Raw genomic sequence first — 10,827 nt, forward strand, 5'->3', positions numbered from 1 at the left:
AATAATATAATTTGAATTTAATATAATTGAATTGTTTTAACAGCACATAAGTTATCACAATTGCCTTCATTTTTCAGAATGATATACTATTGATATTAATAGTCTAATGACTGATGACACATGATTCTGCAGCCATAATGAGTGACGCCAACAAGGATCAAACCTGCCTAACAATGTTTACACAATGTGTTTATTTAGACAACTCCTAATTACATTTTTGACACTGGAAAATTCTATAAGAACCTTGAGGGGAGTCGACCTGCTAATTAACCACCGTCCAAAACTATTCTGTCGTTTTATTTGATGTAGAGAAAAAAACATTTTTTGTTAAGATACTACTGATACCACTGCAATGCAGGTTTGATTTGTATCCTTGAAAGTTGATCTGATATACTACAACAGATATCACAATCCCATAATAATCAAGTAATTAATGTTTAACATTTTTTCTTCATCCAACTCCCCTTTCTATCTGTAGCCTATTAACCAATCAAAATGAGTGTTGTGGGGCTCACAAAGCCCGCCCAGGACCAGTCCTCAGGGAGTGGGCACACAGTGACCACGTCACGCCACCCATATATCACAGATCCCATCGCCTCCAAGCGCATCTGCTTCTACAAGAGTGGTGACCCTCAGTTCAGTGGCCTGCGCATGGTCATCAACAATCGCACCTTCAAGACCTTCGATGCCCTCCTAGACAGCCTCTCCAAGAAGGTCCCGCTGCCATTCGGAGTAAGGAACATCACCACCCCCCGAGGGGTCCATGCAGTGCACACACTAGATGAACTGGAGGATGGGAAGGCCTACATCTGCTCTGACCAGCGGAAGGTCAAACCCATCAACATGGCAGTAGCCAATAAGAAGCTGCCACCCTGGTACAATACCCGCCCCATGAGCGCCCGGCATCGGGCCTTGCAGCTGGCCAAACAGAACCCTGGCAGGCCCATGCGCATAAATACCCCTGTCATTGTACGCACACCTAAGAGGTTGATGGTATTCCAGAATGGGGACCCCAGTGTCAAACATAATCTGATGCTACAGAAGAGAACCACACCCACATTTGAGGCTCTGCTGGATTACTTGTCCGAGTTGATGCACTTTCCTGTGCTAAAACTACACACACCAGATGGAAGAAGGGTAAGTGCTCTCCCCATGCCTATGGACACTAAAGTTACTGCTATTAGTAATTCAGATTTGCTTGATATTGTTTAAAAACACATATTTCATATGTTTAATCTCAAGCTCCAGTTAGACAGGAAACCAGTGCTGATACTGTAACCAAACACATGGAGGTTCAGGCACTCAACTCTTATCTCACACAACATGCATTGGCATTATTCTGTGATGGCCTCACCTCATGACTGGAGGTGACCTGGCCCTAACTGATTGGCCTTACTGATCCATAATAGTTGGACTCACATCAGGACCCATAAATAACTGACATAAAAAGGGAAAGTCTTAAGCTCCTCAATTGTTATATCCTTTTAACTGAGAAGGCATTTTGGGATAGTGTTGCTAAGGACCTCAGGATGTGCATCTTCTGCTGATGTGTCATGAGATCGATTTCATACATAGCCCTGGTGTCACATATTTATTGAATGATACATTTAATTGATGAATTGAATTGATAAATGTATGAAATCAATTAAATTGTAGTTCTGATTTAGGTACAAACATGATTTAAGTACATACCAGTGTTTAGGTACATATTTAGGTACATACAGTATGGAAATATTTTGGATACATACATTATTAGTCTTAAGTCATGATTCTAAAAGTAAGCTATTTTAATCATTAATAGATGCCGTTCACAACAACATTTTATTACACTATTACAGTTAAAATATTTCATTCTGTCTGCAGGTGGATGGGCTCCCAGCTCTGATTATATGCTCTGGGATTGTAGTAGCTGCTGGTCGGGAGGCCTTTAAATCTGGAAACTACAAGACACAAAAATCTTCTGCTTCAACATGGCTGCCTGCTAGACGAATGGCATCTAAAAGACTAAAGCAACCAGCATCCCGTAAGTCTCATTATGTTCACTCAACATTTTGTATGTATTTTGAAGCATGTTTTTGTCTTGATGTTTTAAAAATCATTTGGATAGCATCTGCCTATTAACTGGCATGTTTTGCATTACTTTGAGAATATTGAAAATGCATTGTTAAACATTCAGGTGTCACATCTACAGTGCTACTGTCTGTCCAGTAGTAATCTATCCCCTCCATGTCTACATGCTTGTACGGGATAAGCAGTGGGAAAGTGCAGAGACATTACTATCATCCATAATACCATGAATGACCTACAAAGGCCTACTCTCTTCATATGCGGCCAGTCATTATGCAGTATGAACTGTGTGGACTGTGGATCTGGTTTTCCTAACTATTGTTTTTGTTCTCTTTTTCTTTGCTGACATGCTGAACATTCTTGCCTCCCAAAAAATACCCATCCATCGTTCTACACTCTCTCTTTTGATCCACTCCAAAGGGAAAAAGAAACCTATATCTAGCGGCAAATCAAAACTTTTCTCCCCATCGTCAGAGAGATACTTTGTGAATCAGATAAACCACTGCATTGCAGGAAGTGAGTGTGACCTCCCCAGTAACAACGCAGAATCTGTAGAACTGGAGGCTGGCCATTTTCTGGAGTCAGTGGCCGAAACAGACGGCGACTCCTACCATGTAGATAGGGGTGAAGGGGCAGACAACTGCATGCCCGGTGACGATGACATTGAGAAGTCCTTTCGGGTGAACCAGGATGGCAGCATGACAGTGGAAATGAAGGTGCGACTAACCATCAGAGAGGAAGAAACCATCCACTGGACCACCACCCTGAGCAGGTCCAGTGTGGCCAACCAGCTCAGTGCGGCTGAGTCTGAGAACAGTTCTCCTGAGTCCAACATCCTACCACCAACACAACCCAACACCATGGGCACCATCAATGGGTACAATGTTAAAAAGGATGATCATGATGATAAGGATGATATGTCTCCAGAGACCAGCAGACTTACCAGTGTGGAAGTAGACAATGAGGATGATGCTAAAACACATGTGGGTGTGGTCTCTCCCAGGAGGGCTCCTACCCCAGGACCCAGGAGATATAGACAGAAGCAGGCCTCAGTGGAGAGCATCAAAACAATGTTGGGAGATGAGATTCAGGAGAACATGGTAGGTTCTAACTCCTACAGAGAGACAACTGAGAACGGAGAGGTAAAGGAGGAATACTGCATGGTCAGACAGTGCAGCAGCAAGCCAGTTCCTAAACCAAGGGGAGTTGGCTCTGTGGATATCAGCAATTACAATAAGACTCAATCCACTTTTAAATCAGGCATGGCTGAGATGTTGCAGTTCCAAAATGGCGGGGAGGAAGTCATAGAAAGTGTAATGCACATATACGAGCAGCAGACCTGTCAGGACAATTTCCTGCCTAACAGCCAGTACAATGTCCAGGGTGTGTCCATATATGGGATGATGTACGGAAGAACAGCCACCTCTGACACAGCCCACTTGTCCTCCAGTAATGAGCTGGAGCTGGGTAGACCCTCTACAGCCTCAAAGTCAATCAGCTTGTGGAGGGCTGACCAGTCTCTTTCATCTGAGTTCACCATCCCCAAATTTAAGGCTGGAGGATCTCTCCTACGCAACAGGGTACTAAATGTCCATAAAACCCCTCTCTCCATGCCCACCAAAGACAATGACACCCCAGAGTGGGTCTCTGAAGCAAGCAAAGAAAACTCCACCACTGGTGTAAAGAAAGTCAAGAAAATGTTCTCAAAGCCCAAAGTGAAAAAGAACCAGGTTCGTAAGGTTACAACACCAGACAAAAGACGTAAAGAGAGTAATGCAAATGCTCCTGAAAACAATAAAAGAGTGAAAACTGGGGGGTTTAGCAGGAATGTATCCATAAGGAAAATGTATGGACCAAAACCTGCCAGAAGTGTCATCAAAAACAAAAAGAAACTAAAAGGAAAGGAAATCAATTTAAATATTGAAAACCCAAAGGAATCGTCAGTGAAAGAACTAAATGTTACTGAAAATAGAAACAAGACTTCAGTTTCAGTAAAGAATCACGTATTGCATGTTTCATTTCCTACGGAGGCCCAGGTGGAGGGAACACTAAAAAGGCAGAGGTCTATGCACGAGGAGAGAAGGATTGATAAAGAGAGTCATGATCTGAGCTCTTCTAATATCAATGAATATGTTGAGAATTGGTTAGAGAAAGCCCTCCCAACTGTGTACCCAGACCCAGTGGAGGAAACTCAAAATGTGGAGACACCAACAATGTCTCCGGTAGAAACTGAGGGAGACATTGTTCCAGATGTATCAGAATTCAATTGTGAAATGGATACTGAAGACGATGAGCCTTCTTTGTTTAAGGAAAAAACACAAATACCAAGTAGTCCATCTTTGGAAATGACTGCATTTCCAAATAGAACATTTGAAAATGTAGCAACACAGACCAACCTGGCTTTGGAAATCACAACATTACCATGTCCTTCTGACCAATCATCGCAAAAGACTCCATTACACAGTGATACTACACAGGAAAGGTTGCCCATTAATCAATCAGTGGAAAAGACACCTTTCTCCAACGGTCTCTCAGTCTCTCCAACTGCAATAATCTCAGTAGAAAAGCCATCACCATCTGACAGTCATTCCTTGGAAGAAACATCAATGCCTAAAAATATCTCAGAAGAGAAGCCACCAATCACAAATGGTCTGTCATTGGAAAATAAATCAGTACCAAATAGCTCCTTAATAGAGAAGACCCCAGTCTCAAACAGTCTCTTGCCTGAGAAGACACAACTGCCTGCTAAAACGCAGATGGAGAAGACACCATTATCCAACAAAGACTTAGATGTGTCTTCCATAGCTAGCAGTCCTTCATATTTCATGTGTTCATCACCTAGTAGTCTAGGTGATGAAGAACAACCCTTATCAAGCAGTCCTTCATCAGATAAGGCTCCATCACATACTGGCCATGTATTTGAAAAGACAACATTGTTCAACCACTCCACTCTGAAAGAACCACCATCACCTAAACTCTCAACAAAAAAGACAAGATTGGTCAGTAATTTCACCCTGGAAAAGCAACTAACACTTAGAAAAGCTTCAGCTGAGAAGTCTTCAATATCCAGTGATCCTACTGTGGAAAAGGTGTTGATGGATAAGGCATCAATCTTCAATGGTCTCTCATCTGAGAAGACATCACTGCCTGCTAAAACCCAGATATCCAACATTGTCTTAGATGAGGCTCCATTAGCTAGTAGTCCCTCATGTTTCATGTCGACATCACCTACTAGTCTCACATCAGATGAAAGACCCATATCACCCACTGGCCATGTTTTGGAAAAAACAACACTGTTTAACCACTCCACTCTGAAAGGACCATCAACACCTAAACTCCCAATGAAGAAGACACGATTGATCAGTGATCTCTCCCTAGAAAAGCAGCTATCACTCAAAAGAGCGTCAGTGGAGAAGTCTTCAATACCCAGTAATACTACTTTGGAGAAGGCCCATCTATCAAATCCTGTTCAAATCACAGTAGAAAAAACACAATTACCTAACAGTCACTCATTGGAAGAGACATCACTACCAAATAAGTCCTTACCCAGTGATTCCACTTCGGAAAATACCCAATTATCTAGCAGTCCTCGACAAGGAAGGACACCACTACCAAGACATTTCTCTTTAAAAACATCATTACACAACGTCTCACCTGAAATTGCAACATTACCCACAACTCTTGTGATGAGAAATGCTCCCAGTAATCTCTCTTCAGAAAAGATACCAGTACCTAGTAATCGCACATTGAAAAATAGACTGTCACCGTATTCTCAGTCATTGGAAATAGTGTCACCACCTATGGGTCTCAAGGTTAAAAAGAAGCCAGTATCTAGAAATCAATCCCTGGAAAGCAAACCATCACCAGTAAGTCCCACTTTGAAAAATATACCTTTACCAAGAAAAAGCCACAAAACACCATTATCGCCCAAATCAACGCCAGTACACCTCAATTCCTCTTTGACGAAGCCAATACCTCCCAGTTCCGCTTTAGTGAATCACAAAGAGATGAACGGGGATGATAAGCTGAGCAATTCAGATCAGGGAGACAGCACCAAAGTAACAGCAGAGGAGCCCCTAACAAAAACACAGATACTGTCACACACAGACAAACTTCCTCCCCAGCCAGATATGAAACCTGTGCTAGAGAAGCTCTGTTTCTCAATTCAGTCAATTAGACAAATCACACACAACAATCGTCCATCTTGTCTTGAAAAGTCAAACAGCTTGCCTGATTTCTCCTCCCATGTGGCCTCTACATTTGGGTCATCTACTAAAGCTCTCCTTTCTTTCTTATCTGTTATTACTTTAAAGGAAAGCTTCACTAACTGGAACATACCTGAACTGAATGCAAACAGTGTAAGCTGTGCTGAGGCTTTGAAAATGATGGAGTCTCTGAGAGAAATTGCCAACATAGAGGGTGCAGAGGAGTTGAAAGCTAGTCTGTCAGAATTGCAAAAGTCAACTTCCACACAACTACTTCAAAGTTGGAAGGGTTTCCAGGAACTCAACAGCAAAGTCAGAAGTCGCAGCTCAACACTGAACAGTTCAGAGCACAATGTCTTGTTTGAGACATGCCCAGAAAAGGACTACATCATTGAAGAAAAGGCATTGGATATCGATGAGCTAATACATGAGCTTGACTTGCCTGAAAAGCTGAAGGAAGCATTGGCAGCCCTTCCAACCGGGGTGAGCGAAAGCATGGAGGGGGATGAAATAGAAATGTCTAAAGAAGCGAATGAAAAAGTGGAGTCATTCCCAGATGAAAGGGTAAATGCCAAATCAACTGCAGTCCCTAAAGAAGAGGCTTCAAATGATAATGTGCTTAATATTGATGCTAATGTTGATGTTAAATCCATCATTAAAAGATTTATAAATATTTACCATCCCAAAGAGGTGACTGAAAACAAGATGTCACCAATCCCAGAGAGCCAAAGCAGTAGGCAAGAGCAGCCCTTGTCCTCAGAAGAACACAACTTTAAAGAGGATTTTACTTGCCATAGAAGCAGACAGGCAGCAAATAAGGAAGGTTCTGAACTTGAGCAGGACAACTGGGAAGAAGAGGCTAAATGTAGCGACAAACAGATTGACCATGATGAAGAACAGACATACTCAGACATAGAGCGGGTTTACAGTTTAGCATTGCATGATGGCTATTTGGAACTGCAAGCGTGTCCCTTGGAGACCAAAGTGAAGGATGGGGACATACAGTCAAGCTATGTGGAGGAGGAGGAAAGCTTGGAGGAAGAGCAGGAATCCTATATTGAGAATGCACTTGTGGAGCAGGAGAACAAATGTATGGATCTGCAGCTTAGCAATGAGGACAGAGAGTACACTGCTGAACAAACCCAGGCTAGCTCAAACCAACATGAGGAGTCAGAGGTTACACTTGTTGAGTTGAGGTTTAGCAGGGAGGAGGAGGAAGGCTTGGAGGGAGGGCAGGAATACTACATTGAGAACCCACATGTGGAGCAGATCAAATGCATGGAGCTGCAGGTTAGCTGTAAGGAAAGCTTAGAAAAAGACCAAGCTAGCTCGGAGGAAGAACAGGAATGTCATGTTGAGGACCAACTAAGCTATGTGGTATCAGAAATTAGATGTATGGAGGATGTATGCTTGGAGGAAGAGCAGCAATGTCACATAGAGGATCAGCCAAGCTATGTGGGGCTGCAGGTTAGCTATGAGGAAAGAGTATCCACCCTCAAGGAGCAGGCTACCTCAGAGGAAGAATATGAGTGTCACATAGAGGATCAGCCAAACCATGAGGGGCCAGAGGTCAAATGCTTGGCGCTGCAGGATAGCTGTGAGGACGGAAAGTCGACCCCTGAAGAAGACCAGGCAATCTCAGATGAAGAGCTGGAACATTATGTTGAGAACCAACCAAACCATGAAGACACTGAGATTAAACGTATGGATGCAAAGGTTAGCAGTGAGGAAAGCACGTCTAATCTTGAAGAACAGCAGGCTAGCTCAGAGGAAGAGCTGGAATGTCACATTGAGAACCAGCTAAGTCATGAAGAGAAGGGGGTTAAATGTATGAAGATGCAGGTTAGTAGAGAAGAAATAGAGTTCACCCCTGAAGAAGACAAGGCTAGCTTAGGGGAGGAAGAGGAAAGCCATGAAGATGACTTGAGCTATGCAAATGCACACATTAGCGTGCAGGATGAGCAGACTCACTTATGGGTGGAGCAGACTACTCAAAAAGAAACTGAGTATGCTGTCAGAGAAACACTGCCTAGCTTGTTCAAGCAGCATTCTATTGCTGACAGGATGGATAAGGTTAGTGGGAAGAATAGTGCGCAGCATGTTAGCTTCGAACAACAAACTGATACTGCAGAAGAAGCAAACTTTGAGGATAATCAGTGTAGCTCAGAGGAGAAGCGAGTAAGCTATGAAGAGAAGCTGTCTGGCTCTGATGTAGAACATGTTAGTGTAGTGGATGAGCCATACCCAGAGGAGGAGTATCAGGAAACCTTAGAGGAAGAGCCTTCTGAGGAGGATAAACATTATGAAAAGACTGAAGCAAAAACAACCAACTGTTTTGAGGAACCATTACCATCTGTAGCAGAGCGAGTAAAAATACTGGATAAGAAGATTGCTGATGTAGAGCAAAGGAAAAGCATTACTATAGCGACAACTGGCATCAAACCGTTTGGCCAAATAGAGGTTTCTGCTGTCTCAGGCGGTGATGATGTCAAAGAGCAAGACAAAAATACGTCAGAGACTGTAGTCATGTCCCCCCCAGCTCCACGATCCTTGTTGGCATTTAGCTATGACGGTTGTATAACTAGAGAGCCTGACGGAAATAGGGTCAAGTCAATAAAGGAATTGTTTATTGCAAAAAGCGTTGTGGACATTCAGTATGGACAAACAAGACTACCCAGCCCAAACACCTCAGATCTGTCTGACAACAGACCGGAGACTTCTGACAGTGGTGGTCATCGATCACAGACATCAACTGAGACGTTCAGTGGTGAGGATGATTCAGTGAAGAAATCCATCATCAAATGCGTTGTCAGGAGAACAATTGATAGGCTTTATGGAAAGAAAGATACCAATGTCAAAGACCGTGCCAGTGAAAGTCAGCCCCCATCTTCCCTGAAACCAAAGTCCAGAGAATTTCCTGGTAAGATCAGCCTTTCCCCATTTCATAATGCACAGACCAAAGGGATGTCTGACTTATCATACTTCAATGCCACAAGCTCTGTAGGCACATACAGTGATCCAACACGGTGTATCGCCTTCAATGCACAGGTCGGGCCTGGAGACTGTTTCCTGATAGACAAAGACAGGTGGCTCCTCAGAGAGTGCGTGATCAGAAAGTCTGTCTCAGAGCCTATTGATATCAACAAGAACACATCTGCATCAACTGAAGATGTGTGCAAAGATACAAAAGAAGACGTCCCTTACTCCCTTTTCGGCCACACTGATTTGGAGGACATAGTGAAGTCTGTGAAGCCTTTGGTGCCAAAGTGCACCTATTTCAACCTGCCTCATGGCTGTGACTCAGACCCGCACCAGGATGACCTAAGCCCTGTCAGCAAGGGCAGTGCTAAGGGTGACGTCTCAAAGGACAGTAAAGACAAGACAGAGAAACCAAAATTGTGGGCTGAGAAGAATGGAATAGCTTTTGCCCCTACTGACTTCAAGATGCCAGATAATAAAGTGCACCCTCTAATAGAAGGCCCGGGAGGTGGAAAGGTTGTGGTGGTACAGCCTGGCAAAGGTCAGACAGGCAAAGGTCAGACAGATGTCATGAAAATCCCACAGGAACCAGATGCACTAGAGATGCTCTACTTCTCCTGTGGCCAGCACTGCCCCATCCTGTGACTGACACACTTAAATATGGACTTTTTTCCACAGGCAGCTTAGAATCTTATTGAGGGTATTCAAGGTACCAGGATATGTCATATACAGTGCCTATAGAAAGTCTACACCCCTTTAACGTTTTTCAAATCTTGCTGCCTTAAAATTCAATCTTAAAAAGGATTACATTAGATTTCCCCCCCCCTAAAGATCTACACAATCTTCTCAAAGGAGACACTGGACTGATCTTATGGCACATATTGTTAGTTGATCACATGCTCTAGAAATGTATTGTCAGTAAGTAACCCCCTGGTACTTAATGTTGTATTGTGTATTAGCTGTACAGTTCATTTATCTGTGTAAATGCATTTCTCTTGCATCATTACATAAGAGAGTGAACTCAGAAAGCTCCAGATTTGCATTTACAAACATAATAACCATGAACATAACTTGCAATAACAGATCAACTTTTATTACAGTAGTTTTATATAGATGTTTATGACCTTTCTACATTTCTGGCAGCTGTGATTTATTGTTCTGTTGAGTGTTTCTTCACTTTATTTTTTGTGATATGTCAATAAAACAAAACAGAATCTATACCTGTTTCGTCTACCCTGTGTTTGTCTAGTAAATGGATCATCTACTGTAGATGTTCCTTTTCTGTGAATATACTGATTTTGTGGGTGCCATGTTTAATGGCTCACCCAGCAGGCCCTGCATTTGAGGAAATAATTTCCTGATCAGTATCAGAGCAGCTCTGAGGATCAACGTAGCTCAGTGTTTTCTCACGCCCTCCGCCTGAGGAAGTATCCATGTTGTTCTAAGGTGCTTTTGTTTCTCTGAAGTAACCATGGAGCAGACCCGGTGTTGTGACAGGAGAGGCGAGAAATGCACTAACAGGAGAGTGTTTACATCAATCCATTTACAAAGTTACAGAATGACAGCATGGTGGCCA

At 42.9% G+C, this 10,827-nt stretch overlaps 2 protein-coding genes across 2 annotated transcripts; both read left to right on the plus strand.

Moving 5' to 3' along the window:
- The first annotated feature begins 265 nt into the window (after window positions 1-265).
- LOC145862344 (oxygen-regulated protein 1) lies at window positions 266-4,300 on the plus strand. Its single transcript, XM_082966043.1, has 4 exons — window positions 266-1,137; window positions 1,864-2,023; window positions 2,488-3,913; window positions 4,243-4,300. Exons 1-4 carry the CDS (start codon window positions 496-498, stop codon window positions 4,298-4,300), a joined length of 2,286 nt encoding a protein of 761 aa, XP_082822169.1. The 5' UTR covers window positions 266-495.
- Window positions 4,301-6,041: 1,741 nt separating this feature from the next.
- LOC145862295 (uncharacterized) lies at window positions 6,042-10,823 on the plus strand. Its single transcript, XM_082965680.1, has one exon. It carries the CDS (start codon window positions 6,075-6,077, stop codon window positions 9,894-9,896), a length of 3,822 nt encoding a protein of 1,273 aa, XP_082821806.1. The 5' UTR covers window positions 6,042-6,074; the 3' UTR covers window positions 9,897-10,823.
- Window positions 10,824-10,827: the final 4 nt, after the last annotated feature.

This window comes from Salmo salar, chromosome 19, assembly GCF_965601325.2.
Source record: "Salmo salar chromosome 19, fSalSal1, whole genome shotgun sequence".
NCBI lineage: Eukaryota > Metazoa > Chordata > Actinopteri > Salmoniformes > Salmonidae > Salmo > Salmo salar.

Excerpts from the sequence above, each read along its gene's own strand:
- LOC145862344 (XM_082966043.1), top strand. The coding sequence starts at position 496 with ATGAGTGTTGTGGGGCTCACAAAGCCCGCCCAGGACCAGTCCTCAGGG. Across the intron at positions 1,138-1,863 it reads ACACACCAGATGGAAGAAGG|GTGGATGGGCTCCCAGCTCT; the intron begins GTAAGTGCTCTC and ends TTCTGTCTGCAG. Across the intron at positions 2,024-2,487 it reads ACTAAAGCAACCAGCATCCC|GGAAAAAGAAACCTATATCT; the intron begins GTAAGTCTCATT and ends TCCACTCCAAAG.
- LOC145862295 (XM_082965680.1), top strand. The coding sequence starts at position 6,075 with ATGAACGGGGATGATAAGCTGAGCAATTCAGATCAGGGAGACAGCACC.